Source organism: Erythranthe guttata, chromosome 14 (assembly GCF_056151865.1).
Source record: "Erythranthe guttata isolate IM_541 chromosome 14, IM_541, whole genome shotgun sequence".
NCBI lineage: Eukaryota > Viridiplantae > Streptophyta > Magnoliopsida > Lamiales > Phrymaceae > Erythranthe > Erythranthe guttata.
This window is the reverse complement of record NC_142546.1, coordinates 13,811,557-13,830,315: the sequence shown is the minus strand read 5'-3', so window position 1 is coordinate 13,830,315 and position 18,759 is coordinate 13,811,557. Positions and strand designations below refer to the sequence as shown.

Sequence of the window (18,759 nt, the reverse complement as noted above, 5' to 3'; positions counted from 1 at the left end):
TTATTTTTTAGTGAGCTTTAAATTTTTGCCTCAAGCAAGCTCGGCTCGAGCACGCCCTGCTTAAAATGAATGTGATAATCTTTATTCTTAAAGTTCATTTACTAGCAACAAAGTTTTAGAGAGAGAAGCACATTCACATGAGTATTTATATAATGAACGACAAATAGAAGAAGAGAAGTAGAAAAATGAAGGTTCATTTGAGCAACGAATTAAGAGTAACGCACGCAAAATAAAAGCAATAATAGTCGATGATGGTATAAATGAAAATAGTCGACAACATGAATACAGGGAATTACAGCAGCAAGTACGCATTTTTCCACTTTGAGCATCCAATAGAATATTTTTTTTCAAAATTTTTATTTTAGTAAAAAATTTACTTCACTAGTAGTTGTCATGCAAGTAATGCTGAAGGAACTCTCCGTAATCAAAGGATCGAGAAGTAACAGTTTCTCATTCATTTGCGTTCGCATCTTCAGATGGTGCAGTACTTCCGTCTACACAGACAAAAAGATTCAGTAAATTAGACATACAGAAATGAATTAATAAAATACAACTGCTGATGAAATTTCTCGAAAACATATGGAATTTTGACAAATCATGCATGCATACCTTCACCTTCTGATGGTGCATATTGAGATTTGCGGTACCGCGTTTGCTGTTGTGTTGGCTAATACAAACAATTATCCCATAGGAAAACATGTCAGCACAAAGGCTAAAAGAAAATTAAAAACAAATAAATCTAGTGCCGATTCAATTTCTGAAGAAACATGAAATAACACTCAGCATAAATGATCAAAATAACGGGTTAAATTTACCCCCTTTTCGGTACTGAAAATACTGTACATATTGATGACTTCACCTTTTTAATCACAGACACATGCAAAAAAAACAATTTAATATATATCTATATATGAATATATGATTGTGAAAGAAGGACGGTGACATAATTAAATCCAACACAAGCTCAGGAAAGATTCAGATTCCCAAAATCTTCATCCAGATACAGGTTTTATTGCATTGCCTTCAAAGTATTTTTCCAAAGAAATAAGTCGTTGCGGAAATAAACGAGACCTTAATGAATACAGTAAGTATCTTGAATGGTGCTATTAAGATATCCATGCATAAAATCTGGCTTAAATTTTGCCATCGGAGTTTCCTTTTTTAAGATAAATACTTAAATACGAAAAATAACACAGTGCATCAGAAGTAATAACAACAAAAACTAACTAAATAGGACTGAAAAGCCATAATAGATTCATCAAGTACCAATAAATATGAATGATTCATGTAATTAACCGAACCAAAAAAGGAAACAAGAAGTATAAGTACCTGTAACTTTGGCCGAAGAGCCTCAAGTGGTCCTTTGGGCTTCTCTACGCCTTGCTGTCGTAAAAAAAACACCAATAATTATTAAGTAAAATTTACAATCGACAGCTATACCAATAACACGAGCTTCAAAGAATGCGAGAAATGGAGCAAATACCAAAACGGTGTACCTTTCCCAAAGCCCAATCAGCGGAGTCAAAATAGGCACGTTCGTGATCCTGTCATCAAATGGAACCGTGTTATTTAAAAAAAAAAAAAAAAAGGTGACACGTGAGAAAAGTATGATATAGATGTTATTAATGCCTTAGAAATCAGTGGTGGTTTCTTGGGAATTATTCCTCCATATTTCTTCTTTACGACTTCCTCCTGCAAAGAACATGTAAAGAATCCAATCAGATAACGGAAACACTGAAAAAATTCAAAAAGTTAATAAAAAAAATAACACGGTCTGAACGACAACTTCATGCTGTCTTGATGGCAATGACTTTTCAGCGTCTTCCATAACAACTTCCGTTTGTTCTTTAACTTCCTCCGTACCTGACATATTTTTACCACAAGTACTGTATACAGAAAACATGAACTAGAATGAGTCGATAGTTCCATCGATCGATCCATGACACTATTTTTAAAAACTTTCGATATAAAAAGAAATAACACTCTTCACATTTTAACTACTTTACACACACACACACACACCCTAGCACCAAGCAGTTACAGGGTTTCCAATAGTCAAGTATCCTCCGATTTCCTTAAGCTACCGAATTTCTAATAACTCAATTCTTATTATCACATGATTTACAGTACTTTATTATCATTCAGCACGAGAGCAGAATCAGTCGTTTTTTATGCACATAAACCTCTCGACATTCTCAATCAAGCTTCCTTTAACATCTTCGAGCAAAGTTCATTTGCAGAAACCAAAATAGTCTTCAAAGACTCAAAATATCTACTATACCCCAATTTGAACTCCAGATTGAAGATAAATCATAAAACGAAGTGTCGGAATTTCAGTTTCGATTAAACACCAAGCCAATAAGAAACTAATTAACGTTCAGCGATCAAACATTTTCCTATTTCTTCAGGAGTGCAATACCATTCATGCATTAACACATAATCAAATTAAAAGCGCAATACAAAAAATTGACCAATAAACCCTCGACTGCGTGATCCAACAAAAATTGTCTCCGGCTAAATTCATAAATCACGGATTCACTACCATTGATTTTATTAAATCTTCGCCTACTTAGATCCTCAGAGATCTCAATATCAATTACCGAATTCAATTTTCGCGGGTATACGAATCGCATTAACATACAAACATGCAAACAATTATCAGAAAACTAAAAGAGAGAAATAAAAAAAAAAATGGAATGATTAGAATTGGTGAAGATCGAACGCCGCGCAACAATTGAAACTCAAACAGGTAAAAATGAAACGAAATTGGGAGAATGGAATTTACCTTGGATGAAATTAAGCCGAGCTTTTTTCAGCTTTTCAACGCAAGAGATCGATTTGTGTGACTGTGTTTGAAAGAATGACTGTTTGTGAGCAGTGGAAGAACAATATATGAATAGAATGGGGAAGGGTCTGAAATTACATTCGTGTCCTTGAAATCCACAAAAACAACCTTTTAAACTAGTTTACCATTATCACACAGAACTAGGGGTGAAAATGTAAAACGAAATTTTCCATCAGCGGATTCTGAAAATAATTTCATGAGATTCCAATTTTCAACTGTGGAACAATTTTTTCTTTTCATTTCAAATTTCAATTTGTTTTTACCGAATCGGAATTAGTTTTCCACTTTCGAATCGATCCATCCGATTTCAACATTACACGTAGCAATACCTTATTTTTCGAGAGAAACTTGCGTTGGAAATTAAAATTAACTGTCACTACTTCGATAAACTTTGCGTTGGAAATTAAAATTAACTGTCACTACTTCGATAAACAAAGTTAGGGGTGGAAATCAAACAGATCAGATCGAAATTAATAGTTTATGAAAAAAAAATCGGAAGTAAAAAACTAATTCCAATTCCACTAAAAGAATATCGAAAATCAATTCTTAACAGGTATATCGAAAATCGGAAGGCTCAAACGAACACAAACCAAAATAAAGTTACGAGCAACGCTGCAAAAAAAATCGACTCAAGTATGCACTAATATTACTAAACAAAACAAAAATTCTCCCATCTCAAACATCATCAGAACGTGGATGTCGTTATACAACTCTACAACAATGTATATTAAACGTTAAAAAAAAAAACGGGAGGAACCGCAAAGTAAACAACCTTGCTCCACAAAAATGATCCGATCAAAAGACTCAATAAGAGAAAAATATATACCTACAAAACACTAAGAGATACAGCCATCCACACAGAAACCCGGCATCCCTTTTGGCACACCAGGCCTAAATATTTAACACGTAACACTGTTATATCAACACTTGCAATAACACACGGTTATATCGAAGCAGCAATTTACCAGAAACCCAATTTCTGCGTACTATGTGTTTCCTCACTTCCTCAGCTGCATTTACGATATCTCTAGGTCAGCAAATCCGAAAAGGAAGTAAGCATACTTCCACCTCAAACAAGAAACCGATCACTATTTTTCATTTTCTTTTTGGTTTTCCGCACTTAAGACGTATAAAAAGATTTTTAGAAAAATCTCCTCCTGAAATTCCTAGTTGTAGCTTGGTATGATCGCATAAGTAGGCCCACGCCAATTCCAACGCCGAGGCACATTCCAAGCCCAATTCCGACACCGACTCTTACACCGGAATTGAACCACGACAGCTGTCCATCTTCACCGGGGTACATTTCTTCGGAGTAGTAATTGTGTCCGATTTCTCCTTTTGGTTCATAGTCATCCATCTCAGCTGCCATAAGCTGCAGAAACAGTATATTGAAGGTTAGCTTAACTCTGTTATTCTTAATGAATGAGGAATGGCAAAGTAGATGCATCAATCGAATGACGAGATTTCTTGTAATAACTTCCATCCTGTCACCTAATGGCACAACATAATCAGGCAGAAAGTTCAAATATTTTCCATAATCTTGGTGTAATTTTATGAAAAAATTCCATCTAACCCCTGATAATTTCTTTCGTGAAAATTTTGAAATCCGCCTATCTAAAGTTAACCTCTTAGCTTCAATTAGTCAGATATTAGAACAACTGTAATAAGTTCTATCATCATTACAATTGTCTCTTTCAGGAGCACGCTTTATGTCCAAAATTACTGTACTCGTTTTCTTTTTTTTGAGATGTTCAAACATAAAACCATTTTTTCCCTAAACTAGCCCTTCGATTATAGAAATAATGCTAGACCACTAACTCCCGATTACTAGTGAAAAGATACCGAAAATTTCAAAACTCATACTGTAAAGAGAGATATAGAAAAGCCTAAATGCCACTGGAAGTGAACTTCTTAGTGATCGAAATTATCTCGCTGTCTTTTGGTGGAACATGATATGTCATAGTACAAAGGAGAAAACGCGCACTAGAAAGAATATTCTCGTCGTTATATACTTACAGAGGCAAGTCATAGTTGAACCCTACACCACAATCGTTCAGGCGAAATATAATACTTAATAACTTAATTCAAGCTTTCGCATAGAAGAAATCGTCGAAATCCATATTTTAACAACTTTCTTTGACCTATGTTGAATTTCATTGTTGCAACTAGAACGAGCCCTTCTTTTTCGGGTTCGAATGATGTGGTTACACTTCTGCTACCAACTATGATGTTTTGTACAGAATCAATCCATTCACATGATAAATGTTTACACTGTAATTTATGATAAAAAATCGAATACCTAAATTCTACGGGCATCCCATATTATCTACATGTAGAAAATTCAAAATATTAACCTACTTTTCTCTTCAAAATCGAACTCACTCGTTTCTTTACTTGTGTTCATGTGAAAGTAGCTGCTGTTTATATTTTCCAATAATCCTATAAAGTAGTTATCATTAATCATATATATTGAATCATCTATCCGAAAGTCCGATAATTGTATACTAGCACATTCGTCTATAATTCAAATCAGCAATAAATAATAATCAATGCAATAAATTGAACCGAAGCCGAAAATTTACCTGCAATTTCCTCTGCCTCACCATCCCATTAGACAAACTCCTCTGCTCCTTCCCCGTTTCTTCGTCCTCCGGAATAGCATCGAGCATCATCCCTTGCCTAACCTTCCTCCTAGGGCTAATCAAAACAGTCTTCATCAAAATTACGGGCGTGCCATTGCAGCACCCGGCTATATAAACCTCGATGGTCGGAGAGCAAATCCCTTTCTTCGTCTGGAGGAGCGAAGACTTGCCGTTTGCTATCGAATTCGCCACGTAGCACTCCATACCCCACCCGGTTTTCGAATCGTTATCCGACATGGAGGTGTCGCTGCTCCACGCGGATGCAGCGTCCGCTCTCTGCAGCGAGCCGCACAGGATCAAATCCAAATCGTCCTTCTCCTCGCACACCTCGAATTCCGCGGGGCCCGAGAGCTTCACGCTGTCCGTGCTGACGTACGTCGCCTCGGATGAATCCTTATCCACGCGATCGCGGCGGAGGGTGACGGAAACGGTTTCCGACGAGGGGACGCGGGAGCCGTTGATCTCCAAAGAAACGCCGACCTCGCGGCGGAGGTGGCGGAGCTTGAGCTGGTCGGGGAGGTTGTCCACCGCGCAGGGGGCGATGCGGACGTAGAAGAGACGAATCTCCAAGCAGCCGCCCATGAAAAGCGGCGGTCTGTAAATAGCCAATTGTAATTCATCTTCGTTCCTCCTGCCCATTGTCGAACCCTAAAATTTTCAGACCGCTGATCCAACGAATTGCACGAAAATTATATTTTTTTTTAATTGGGGGAATTTGTGAAATTTGGAAATATATGATGAATGGAGCTATTGTATTAGGGCTGTTTTCATGGTCTCTTTTTTTTTTTTTTTTGTGGGTAAAAAAGTTCAGAAGAGATATGAATTGAAGATGACGGGGAGAAAGAAGAAGGACAAATAGAGCGTGTTAGACACGCGCGTGGGGCGCGAGTGAGGAGAGGAAAAGAATGGGACAGTCAAAAGCACCCTACCCACCCACGTGGGTCGGACAAGGTGGGGCTGTGGTTTCTCGTGCCCCCCGTCCACCAAGAATAACCACTACCGCTGCCGTAGGTACAAGAATACTTGAATCTCAAATATCCGGTTTTCGGGTCGGGTCGGGTCGGGATTTACTATTTCATTATTTTAATTTGACTTTTGAGTCGTAGTAGTATTTTCTTCCACAAAATCCCATTTATTCTCCAATTGCAAAGTCATCCGGAAAGACTCGATTTTCTTGGTCGTCCTCGATATTCTTCGAAATTGCAGGTGAACTACTACTAAAGTCACAAACAAATGTTAGAGTGAGGGAATTCGGTCTTGTTGAAAATTGTGTGACAATCGACTAAGCTTATGAACTAAAAAAACGAATTTAAGAATGTATTGGAGCAGGAATATATTACGCGTACTTTAATTGTTACAATTAAGTGGTGTCTCCATGAGATTGACGATGGAGTCTTTGTTAATTTGTCGAGCATCATTGAGCTTTTAGTTCATAATTAATTATGTGTTGTGTGTTTGGAAATGGACCAATAGCCACATCTTGAATTTTGCACGTGTATAATAATCTTAAAATTTAATTCCAAGTATATTACATTCTGTACCTTAGAAATGACTTACAATATTGAACCTAACGAGAATTAAATTTGTGTGGCATTTAAAAAAAAAAATCACAGTGGGCTTTTTTTTTTGCTAAAAATCACATTTACAAATTATTGTTCATATAATATCCAGATTGGGCCGGTCCATATATATCCAGATTGGGTTGAAATCTAACTCGGAATTAAAGGTAAAGAGTAGACTCAGCTACATTTTATAAATTGGCCCAACTAACAATTCCAAATCTAAGTCCAATATCACTATCAGTATCTCTATCTCTATCTCTATCTGTGTATGACTCATCAATTTTATTTAAGTAGCTTACAGTCTTCTCATGAGATAAGGTCAAATTATGAGAAAAAAAATCACTTATGTTTGGGTAATTACAACTACTCTTTTAATTATGATTTTTCTTGCACGTTCACCCTTGCGGTATCAAATTCAACAGAATCTTCTAGATTTCGTGGAATGTTCTCTAATTTGTGGGTGAACAGCATAAAACCCCCATGTGTTAAGGAAAACCTGCGCCAAACCCCCTTTTTTTTCCTTGCGTAAAACCCCCTTGTATTTCATTTTGCTTTGCACGAAATCCCCTTTTGCGTTAAAAGTTAACACCGTTGACCATAGAGGGGATTTTATGCAAGTTTTTTATAACATATGGGGATTTGGTGCATGGTTTTGCAACACAAGAGGGTTCTACGCAAAATTAATTTATTCATTTAAATATCAAATTATTTTCTTAAATTAAGTCGAATACATATATTAATTTAAAATATGAAAACCAAAAAAATTAATATTCGAGATGGAAGATGGAACGAATTCTCAAATTATTTATGTTATTTTCACATATAATTAATCTATAATAAATTATAAAAATAGATGATAATTCTAATAAAATAATTATATATTTTAAAAAAATCAAAATTCTTAAATACATTAATAAATTATATCAATATAAAAATTGATTTTTTTAATACTCACTGCTGGGCTAAATACCTAACACGCAAGTGCACGTATCGCAAACAAGTAGTAAAAGTGGACTCGTGAGAGTCGGATGTCGATCCCACAGGGAATACTCAAATTATCTAATCCTAAGTACCAAATTCTAACAATTATGATTTTTATCCAGCCTACGCAAGGTTGTGAAATTTAATCAATTAAACAATTAAACTAATTAAGAAAGTAAATAATCACGAGAAAATATCAATATAAAAACGGATCTAGGATTTTATCTTCCCCTATGCGATAATTCATCACCCAATTAAACCTCTATCATGTTACGATTCCCGATTATTAACCCAAGACACTAAATTACTCATAACCCGTTGTCGCGTGTATTATGAGTCTATTATTCATAAACGATTCACTATATGTCTATGCAAACCAATTATGAATAAAACATTAAATAACAAGTCTCGTAAACGGCTACCTAAGGTATTATCTGTATGTCTACGATAACACATGCAATTGACACACTCATCCGGTGAAAACTACTCGAAGGCTCTCCTATCCTTGTTCTAATTATTAAAACGATCTGTCAATCAATTCTAACAATAACATATAGCAACATAAATTAGCTACGTTCATGCGCTAAAGAAGATCAAATAGAAGAAATAATCGCGGAATTCAAACTTGTATAATATTAGAAAAATAGGTTCGAATCACCACATAAGGTTCCAACAAAATCCTAGATTAAAAACTTAGCTACTCATGTTCTATACGAAAAGCATAATAAAAATACGAAAAAATCATAAAAGTTGAAAATAAAAGTAAAGGGAGAACTATGATGAAGATTCGTCAAGTCTTTGTCTTCGTTGCTCCGTTCTCTTGCTCTTAGATTGCGTATAAGAAGATGAGATCCCAAATTGTGTGCTTGGCTTGGCCTTATATAGGGTGTAAAAATATAGGAAGGCGGTTTCCTTGTGTAATTAAACTTCCTTCACTGCGCCTCCTCGTGATCTCGGACAGCCGCGCCAGATTTAGTTCTAGAACTCGGACGGCCGTCCGGGCTTCAAATCTTCGAAATTTTGATTTTCTTACTTTTGGCCCACTTTTTCTCTGAAATTGCAATTTTTACCCATAATTTTCCAATTCTTCAATTTGTACCTTAAATTACAAATAATCACCATTTTAAGCACCAATTATCGTTAAAACACACCAAAAGCTCCAATTAAAAGGTGTTATTAAGTGTAAAAATATACACTTAACACTCACAACACCTATTAAATTTATATTTTTCATGTTGTAACTGAATAAATGTGTTCGACTTAATTTAAGAATATAATGTGAAAATTTTATACGAATAAATTAATTTTCTGTAAAATCCCCTTGTATTGTATAAATTATGCACTAAACCCCCCATATGTTATAAAAAACTTGCATGAAAGCCCCTCTAGGTGTTAAGTTTTAACGGAAAAGGGAATTCCGTGCAAAGTAAAATTAAACACAAGGGGGTTTTACGCTAGAAAAAAAAACACAGGAGGTTTTTGGCGCATGTTTTCTTTAACATATGAGGGTCTTATGTTGTTTACCCTCTAGTTTGTACTCGTTTATGTAAAAATGCAGTTTCTGATGCACCACAATCTGATATTTCATATTTATAAGTCACGAGACACATCTTATGATCATCTTGTTTCAAAATATGGAGTTCGAGTGGAATAAAACGGATACAAACTGTAGATTATTTCATATAATATAGAAGATGTCACTAAATTTAACACTAAAGGGCGGACGCGTAAGAAGATTCATAATTAATAGGGTGACTGTAATTATATATATTTTTTTCGTAATTTACCTTTGTATTATAATAATCTTATCATTTTACTTTAATAGGTTTTCCTTATGTTATTTATTATCTTCTTTTCTTTGAAAAGAAAAAAGAAAAATATTCATTAAATCTACCAGCCACACAATAAATTTAATAATTTCAAACTATTGCCAGGGTGGCAGCACACATGCAGGAATCCGACTTGGCACTGCTTATGTGCGACACGTGGATACACAACAATACAAATCATCACGCTCGCACAGAAGCGAGTGGTGTTCGAAACAGTGGCCCCTGGCCTCACTATATATGCCCACGCACATACATAGTAGTTTTCAGTGGTGGTGGCTGTCACATTTCTCGAAGAAGAAACGTGCACTGATTCTCATATTTCTATCCTCTCTCTCTCTCTCTCACTATATTTGCACACACACATATACGTTTAGAGAGAGAGAGTGTGTTGTGGTGGACTCGGCAGCAAAATTTTGCTTCCTTTTTTCTGTTGTCTGTATACAACAAATCTTTTCTTCTTTTTTTTTTTCAAATCAACCCATTATTTTTATTTAATTCTTAGCTTCTCTCTCTCTCCCTCTCTCTTTTTCTCTCTCTCTATTTTCTGTCCTCTCACTTCTCTTTTTAAATCCCACATTTTTTTATTTGAGACAGAGCTATTTTATTTAAGCAGAACATAAACCCAAAGAAAAATGAAGGTTTATTTCTTGATTCTTGATTCTTGATTCTTAGCTTCTCTCTTTCTCTATGTGTGTGTGCGTGTTTTTTTTTTTTTTTTTTGGAGAATTTAAAGAATGTATTTTTAAGGTTGTTTTGTTGAGGAAGCCAGAGAAAAATTATTTCTATTGATTCCTCAGACAAAATCTATGGGTTGGGTTTTATCACGAAGTAAATGGCGTTATTTTTTTATTTTTTTTATTTTTTTTTTCCCTAAAAATTAAATTGATAGTGTAAATCTTTGTTTTTTTCTTTTAAATAAATAAATGTTTGATATTTGTAATTTTGATTCAATAATTGTGTGTTGTTTGCAGAAGTTTGTGTTGAAATTGGATTTGCATGAAGAAAGAGACAAGAGGAGAGCGTTGAAGACAGTGTCTACTCTTTCAGGTTTCTGTCACCAAATCTTGATTTTGTTCTTCCACAAATCATATGATTTTTTTGTCTTAATCTTTGATTTCTGAAATTAAATCATTTGATTTTGTGATTCTCATTTTAATTGTTAATTGTTATAGCATATTTTCGTGATAAATATCGTGGCACGAGCTGAAAATCGACTGTATGTTTGCAAAAACAGAGTAGTGCCCTGTTTTTTTTTTTTGAATGATTATAATCACAATGTAATACTTAGGTAAGATTGGAACTAATGTTTCCGATAGATGAATCGAAAAGTTCTTGAATTTTTCTGCACTAATAATTACATTGTGATTATAGTAAGGCTACTTTATGCGCAAAGAAAGAAGTAACGCTTGCTTTTCCTCTTTTCCGTGATTAGTGTTTATAAGATTACTCGGATCGAACATCTCATTCAATATCGGTTATTAGTTATTACATTTGACTATGTAATCTTTGCATGCAAATGAGGAAGAAAAAGGATGATAGTGCGTAATCTTGCTCCGATCCCGTAATTTTCGAGTATTATAAATGTGTAATGTGCGATTCATATTGTTTTTCCTAAAGATGGATGTCGGTTCATTTATAAGTTTTTTTCTTTTTTCTTTTTTAATTCATTCTTGAAACGGCCAACCGTACTACAAGTGCAATGTGAGCATGACAATATAGAATCTAAACATATCGGGTTTTTTACTCGTTAATTGCCATTTGTGTAAATTTCTTGAGTTGAGTTATAACTTATTTGCGTGTGTAGGAATCGATGAAATTGCAATCGACATGAAATCAAAGAAACTAACGGTGATCGGGACAGTTGATCCGGTTACAGTTGTGAGCAAACTGCGGAAAAAGAATTGGGCGACGGGTATAATCTCGGTGGGGCCCGCCAAAGAACCGGAGAAGAAAGATGAGCCAAAGAAAGAAGAAGCCAAGAAAGACGAGCCGAAGAAGGAAGATGCTAAAGACGAACCGAAGAAAGAAGACGAGAAGAAGAAAGAAGATCAACCCAAGAAAGACGAATTCGTGGTCGGAACCGCAATGCCGTATCGGCAGCAGTACTATCCACCAATGAACACCTACTACTATGTGCACCACAGCATGGAAGAGAACCCTAATGCATGTGTTATTTGCTAAGTTATATATAATATATATATATTACATTTCTGCAATAATCTATATTTGGGCTATTAATTTTCAATTTTATTTTATTTTTATTAATAAACTTGGTTTAATTTTTGTATTGGATAGATGCAGATACAAGGCAAAAACCTCAGGATTTTGTCATGTGTATATATATATTTATATATAACTTGATAAATCATGTCTTTATTGATTATTAATATTATTATTTAATTTTTTTAAGTAAAAGATATTTAATATAATCATTATGCAATAATACGAATTGATTAGATATGATAGAGGAGCAGTTTCAACAGTTGAGAGCTTAGCTGGAAAGTTGCATTAGTAATTGGGGTGACGACTAATTTTAATTTATGATGTGACAAAAATTGAATTTGGTGGCCAATTTTTTGTTGACATTAGTATATAATATATATAGAGATGAAAATCTCTCTATATCGGTTGAATTTGTCTGGTCACTGTTTGATTTGACCTACACGCCGCAAAAAAAAAAAAAATCATCAAATTATTAGTAGGGTTTCTATTTCTATATCACCTTTTTATAGCAGAAATCTAGGGGTGAAAATCAGTCGGGTCGGATCCGATCAGATCGAAATTAATTTTTTAACTTTAAGTCACGTAAATACGTAAAGTGTAATTTACGGAAAATGACTGGAATTTTCGAAAAAAATATTCAAAAATTATAATTGGAATCGGAGTCGAATAGGCATTTCAATTTTGTTAAAAAAATACCCGGAAAAATTGAGAATCTGAACATTCGGAATTCATAGTGAAAAATATTAGGGTTAACTGCAAAAAATCCCCTAAACTTTGGACGTTTTTGCGTTTTACCCCCTGAACGGAAAAAAGTTGCACAGGCATACCTGAACTTACTAATTTGTAGCACCGGAGTAGAAATTGTCCATTTTTAGCAAAAAGAGACCGGAATCTACAACACGTGAGAAGCACATGATTTGAGCCGGGATAAATTGGTCTTTTCTTTATACACCTATTTTCTTCCTTTTTTAATAAATATAATAAATTTAGAAAAAGAAAAAAAAAAGAAAAAGAAAAAGAAATATTAAAAAATCCCCTCCCGTATAATATTATACCAACAGAAGAAGAAAAAGACAAAGAAATATGAAAAAATCCTTCCTCAGCCCACGGCCGTCCGCCGCCCGCCGCCTGTAATTCGCCGGTTGCCTGCTTCGTGACCTCTTGCTAACTCTGCTTCGCAGCCCTCCGCCGCCTGTGCTTCACGGCCCACCGGAAGTAGAGGACATAAACCTCTCATCCATATCGCCGTCGATTGGCGGTGATGTCTAGCCTCACATAATCCGGCGGTGATTCTTTCCAAATTCACTAATTGGATGTGAGGGGATTTGTACTCTTAAATCTGCCCGGCAGCAAATTTGGTGGTGGTGGTTGTTTTAGAAAAGAAATTGGCCGCGGTGGCGTCGCGAGGGGTTGTTGGGTATAGGCGGAGAAATTGGAAATTTGGACGAGGTGTTGGTGGAGGAATTGGTGGTGGAGTTGGAGATGACAGTGGAGGAATTGAAGGTGGAGTCGGTGGAGGCTTAGGCGTTAGAATAGGTGGCGATGTTGGTGGCAGATTTGGTGGTGGTGCGGCGGCGGAGCAGATGTGGTGGTGGTGATGCGGCGCCGGAGAGAGGAAGAAGACGGAGCAGTAATTTGATATGATAATTTCAGGTGGTGGTGCGGCGGTGGAGAGAGAAGGTGTTGGTGGTGTGAAAATCTTCCAGCCCCTGTTTTGCAGCAGGAGGGAGACGAAGAAGATGGGTGAGGGTGGCCTTTTTTTTTTCTTTTTCCTTTTTTCTTTTTCTTTTTTCTTTTTTTTTTTCTTTTATCTGAAAATCTTGTGAAACTACGAAATTGCCCTTTCATTTTCATGTGTGAGTTGCACGTGTGCAATTCACGAATAAATTTTGCTATAAATGGATTTTTTAATCGCCGGTGCAACAATTTAACAAGTTCAGGTATGCTCGTGCAACTTTTTTCCGTTCAGGGGATAAAGCGCAAAAACGTCCAAAGTTTAGGGGATTTTTTGCAGTTAACCCAAAATATTATTCCAAAATCGAATTTTGTTGGGGTTGGAATCAATGGAATTTAAAAATTATGTCCCAATTCACACCCTACTACTATTAAGTATTAACCATGGCATGTAGGTGGACTGCAAAAAATGGTCGGTTAGTAGGCCATACAAAATAAAATAGAAACTTGGTTCAGAAATTTTGGGCAGTCGTTATTATTCCAATCAATTTGATTATAGAAAAAACATTTATTTTGGGTCCATTTTAATAAAGTGAAAGTGACATTAGATTCAGTCACAATTTAGTTTTAGTCCATCCAAATAGAGAGATGACAAGGCTAGTGTGTCATGCAGTTCATTTTTCTATCTCAATAACTATTCTAGAATGTTCTCTTGAATTTCATATAACAATGCGTCATAGTTATTAGTTAAGAAACTAATATATGATGTAAATATAAGAAAAATAAAATATTAAACTATAACCGTGGTCTAATATATTCTAACGTCTCGTTTGGTTGCCAACATAAGATTCTTAATGAAAATTCAATTATTTTATCGGACCTTGTGATGTCCAAAGCCCTGCTATTTATTTAATCGTGGTTAATCTCTCCAACCAAACGAGACATAATTATATTCTAGAACTGATTTAAATATATTTAATAATTTCAAAAAATTGAGCAAGAAATTACAAATAGGCTTAAACAAGTATTGAGTCTGATAATAATCTAGGCCCATTTAAATGGGCCTTTACTGGGTTAGGAAAACGTACAAGTTTTATTGAGCTTATTGGGCCAGGAAAATATTATTTTTTATATAGTACAGCGTCTGACACGTATACAACATAACACGTGTAAATTATTATTTTTAAATACTGTATTATTGGAGAGTAATTACTAATTAGTAGTGGGTGGCACTATGTATATATTTTTTTTTGCAAGAGGCGTCGAGATTGTGGCCGGCGGGTCCTATTAACAATGTATTGCTGCCTTCATTTTGTGTCGTGTTATTTAATCGTGACTATTTTATGCTGTACGGGACGAAATACATTGGGTAGATCTTCATCATTCATACGTGACCATCATGTTAGGAGAAAATAAAAAAAAGAAGAAGAAGAAGAAGAAGAAAGATAGAAGGGGAAGAAAAGACTTGATAAAGATTTTAAAGTAAAAACTCGAACCATCATGTTAAGAGTAAAAGTGGAGACTTTTGAACTCTTAAACAAACAGAGTTAGTATTAAGTCCTTTGAGGTGAAGTAATAATTCCAAAATCTAAATCTTAGCGAAAAACACCTCTAGTCAAGAAAGAGAGTTAAAAATTCCGTCAAGTTCAACTCTTAGTGACTAATTGTGAGATGAAAGGAGAATAGTAGCCATTTTTACCCATATTTTCTACCTTGTACCAAAAGCCCAACATTTGAAAGCCAAAAATGCCCAATGATCCCAATAGCTCAATTATTTGATACTAGCCGAGTAAAGAAATTTGGTGAGTCTTTGGAGTTGAATATTATTATGTAAGTATAAATTTTCTCCATTTTTAATTTACAAATATGGGATACTTGAAGCGATAGCATGGTTTGTGGTTTTTGGCAAGGGTGAGTGAATACGTATCTTTGAATCACGAGCTTATAAAATTTTAATAATTGTCATGATAATTGCAAGTTCTGAAAACGTAAAGTTGATCATTAATCTATGTGATGAGAGGCATTTGTTGAAAGTGTTGCTTTGAAAGTTGCTAGTTTTTTGCTTGAGGACAAGCAAAAGTTCAAGTTTGGGGGTGTGTTGAGTGTATATTTTACACTCAATGCATACTTTCTTACGAGAATTTTTGTATACTTTTATTGATTTAATGGTGCTTAATGAATTGTTTATTGTATTTTAGGTACAACTTAACGATTTGGGAGTTCCAAGGATGAAACGAGCCAAAAAAGGTCAAAAACGGGCAAAAACGGAAGAAAGTAAAAATATGCTGAAAATTGGCCCGCGCGGTCGTGCCAAATTTAGCCTATTTTTGGCACGGCCGCGCCAACTGCAGAATGAGGGCAGAAGGTTTCGGCGATTCTCGTGCGGCCGTGTGAAAATTACACTGATTTTCGCGCGGCCGCGCCAAAATACGCTGGAGACAATTTTGGACTTTTAATCACACAAGGAAACCTAAATTCTTCTACCAAGTTAGGGCATCTATTTAAGGGCAAACCAAGCACGAATTAGAGGATTTTTTTTTACACAATTTTAGAGCAAGAGGAGCGAGAGAACGGAGAATCGAAGACGGAGAATTGACAAATCTTCATCACAATTCTTCTTTTATCTATCTTTTCTTAATCTATGTCTTTTTATATTTTTATTATGTTTTTCGTAGAGAACATGAGTAGCTAATTTTTTAATCTAGGATTTTGTTGGAACCCTATGTGGGGATGGTGAACCCGTTTTCTTGACATTATGCAATTATGATTTTATGATTATTTCCTATACTTGTTATGATTGTTAGTGCATGAACTTGATCAATTTATGTGCTTTATCTGTGATTATTGGGATTGACTCGACAAAGCTATTTTGATAATTAGACGGTAAGTATAAGAACCTTCGAGTAGTTTTCACCGGATGGGTGTGTCAATTGCATGTGGTGTCATAGATATACAAATATCACCTTAGGTAACCATTTACGAGACTTGTCACTACGCCAAAACACATTTCAGGCGACGTTTTTTTGCGACAAAAAAACCCCATTTGCGACGGAAAATGTAATTTTGCGATGTTTATTTTGCGACGAAATTTACCGGGAAAAAAGTCACAAAAGTGCCCGTCGCAAATATGTGCGACGTTTTTTCTTTAAAGTCGCAACCATTTGCGACGATTTAATATAACCGTCGCAATATTGTAATTTTTTCGTCTGCTGATTTATTGTGACGAATTTTTGAATACGTCTTTCGTCGCAATATTTTTGCGACTATATTTTCCGAAACGATTTCGTCGCAACTATTTTTAGCTTTGCGTCCTTTTTTTAATAAAGTCGCACAGTTTTGTTACGACATTGCGACGAATATATAGCTATTGTCGCAATTTTTTTTTCTGCGATTGCGACTAATTTCCAAAAAAACGTCGCAAATATATAAATATTTTTATTTAATATTTTACTGATTTTTATTTTAATTGTTATTTTGACCCATAATAATAAACAATTCCAATATAATTACATACACAAAAACATTAAACAACCTGCTTAAATTAAATAATCCAAAACATTCTTCGAAAACATAAAATCGTCGAAACATTCCAAAACACAAGATAATCCAAATAAAAACTTAAATCATCCAAACATGAAATAAAAGTACCCAAAACACTAGTTGTCGTCGCCCGGTGGATTATGGGGATGGAACTCGACACCTTGAGCCCTAAAATATTCGACCATGGCTTTCATAGTACTCTGCATTTGATTCATCTCGTCCTTTAAAGTCTGATTGTCTTCTTTCAAAGCCGCTATTTCTTCATCTCTAGCAACAGAAGATAAGTTGGACCTCGTCCCTTTCTTTTAACTTGAGCAACCAAGTCCTAGTCTTTTAGTTTTTCCTAGAACTCGTTCGCAAGCTATCGTGTTAGCGGTGCTTTCATCACTCCCATCATTCATACATTCTTGATAGACTCTGTCCAAATCCGCCTGAGTAATATAAAAAAGTGTATTAACACTAATTACTTGATACGAACTATAAAATAAAATAATAATTCAAATAAAAATATACCAACTAATTTGCTCAACCCAAACATTTTCAAGTAAACAAAAACACAATAATTCATATATAAAGATCGACTTCATTAAGCAACCAACATATTCTCAACTAGAAAATAAAATAACAATTCAACAAAAATAAGCATCAACTTCATTAGAGAACCCAATATACACAATTGTTCAATTCACGTAAAGATCCACCAACTACATTACACAATTCATCGATACCTAAGTACGAAATAAATCCATAGTCCATCAAGTACAATACAACCCAAACATTTTCAAAATAGCAAATAAAGCATCAATACAACTAAAATATTAACTTACCGCAATGGCACGTAGTTCGGGCTTTCCTCTCGGATCTACTTGTCGCTCACCATCACCTCCACCAATCTCACTACCACTACCATCAACAGGTAAAGGCTCCGATTCCTTTAATGGATCGATGCTCATGTAGCCTTATTTTGTCATCAATGGCCGCCTTATCGAAAGCAAAGTAGAGAAATTCTAAACAACCATTTTGAAATGCGTCTAATCGATGATCATCTAGCAAAACCCAACTCCTATCCTTCGGCATTTTTATTTAGAAAATATTCGCAATTGAGGAACATAGAAGGTAACGAGAGAGTTAAATTTATATATTCGTCTCTCTCGGAATAATTTAATTTCGGAGTATATATATAGTAGGGAAAAAATATTTTGAAAATAATACTGTGATCTCTTTTAAGTGTAAGTTTGGTATCTTATGGGACCCATTTTTTAAACTACGATTTCGAAAGAAAGAGATCTTAGATCAGATGTGATGTTTAGGGGAATAATGTGTACATAATTTAACAAAGCGCATATATATAAAATAATTTAACAAAGATTTTATATACATAAAATAATTTAACTTACCCTCTACAAATTGGTGCAGTGGCTTGTTCAAATCCTTGGGATTTATGAAGTCTGTGATCCCAATTG

At 35.0% G+C, this 18,759-nt stretch overlaps 3 protein-coding genes and 2 long non-coding RNA genes across 5 annotated transcripts; 2 read left to right on the top strand and 3 right to left on the bottom strand.

The window, feature by feature from the left end:
* Positions 1-230: 230 nt before the first annotated feature.
* Positions 231-3,029, bottom strand: LOC105960565 (uncharacterized). The gene is made up of 7 exons (XM_012984755.2): positions 2,786-3,029; positions 1,787-1,886; positions 1,630-1,692; positions 1,497-1,544; positions 1,330-1,383; positions 610-667; positions 231-494 (listed from the first exon to the last, which is right to left on the bottom strand). The coding sequence occupies exons 2-7, from the start codon at positions 1,868-1,870 to the stop codon at positions 451-453; spliced, it is 351 nt and encodes a 116-aa protein (XP_012840209.2). The 5' UTR covers positions 1,871-1,886; positions 2,786-3,029; the 3' UTR covers positions 231-450.
* Positions 3,030-3,599: 570 nt separating this feature from the next.
* On the bottom strand, positions 3,600-6,377 carry LOC148765242 (Erythronate-4-phosphate dehydrogenase family protein). Its single transcript, XM_088814590.1, has 2 exons — positions 5,428-6,377; positions 3,600-4,217 (listed from the first exon to the last, which is right to left on the bottom strand). Exons 1-2 carry the CDS (start codon positions 6,124-6,126, stop codon positions 3,987-3,989), a joined length of 930 nt encoding a protein of 309 aa, XP_088670716.1. The 5' UTR covers positions 6,127-6,377; the 3' UTR covers positions 3,600-3,986.
* A 3,747-nt stretch (positions 6,378-10,124) lies between these two features.
* On the top strand, positions 10,125-12,142 carry LOC105960523 (Heavy metal transport/detoxification superfamily protein). Its single transcript, XM_012984710.2, has 3 exons — positions 10,125-10,497; positions 10,831-10,906; positions 11,664-12,142. The coding sequence occupies exons 1-3, from the start codon at positions 10,492-10,494 to the stop codon at positions 12,038-12,040; spliced, it is 459 nt and encodes a 152-aa protein (XP_012840164.1). The 5' UTR covers positions 10,125-10,491; the 3' UTR covers positions 12,041-12,142.
* A 795-nt stretch (positions 12,143-12,937) lies between these two features.
* On the top strand, positions 12,938-13,993 carry LOC148765241 (uncharacterized). The gene is made up of 2 exons (XR_016029860.1): positions 12,938-13,552; positions 13,586-13,993. It is a non-coding gene; the product is annotated as an uncharacterized LOC148765241 (long non-coding RNA).
* Positions 13,994-17,352: 3,359 nt separating this feature from the next.
* Positions 17,353-18,759, bottom strand: LOC148765240 (uncharacterized). The gene is made up of 3 exons (XR_016029914.1): positions 18,694-18,759; positions 18,124-18,277; positions 17,353-17,727 (listed from the first exon to the last, which is right to left on the bottom strand). It is a non-coding gene; the product is annotated as an uncharacterized LOC148765240 (long non-coding RNA).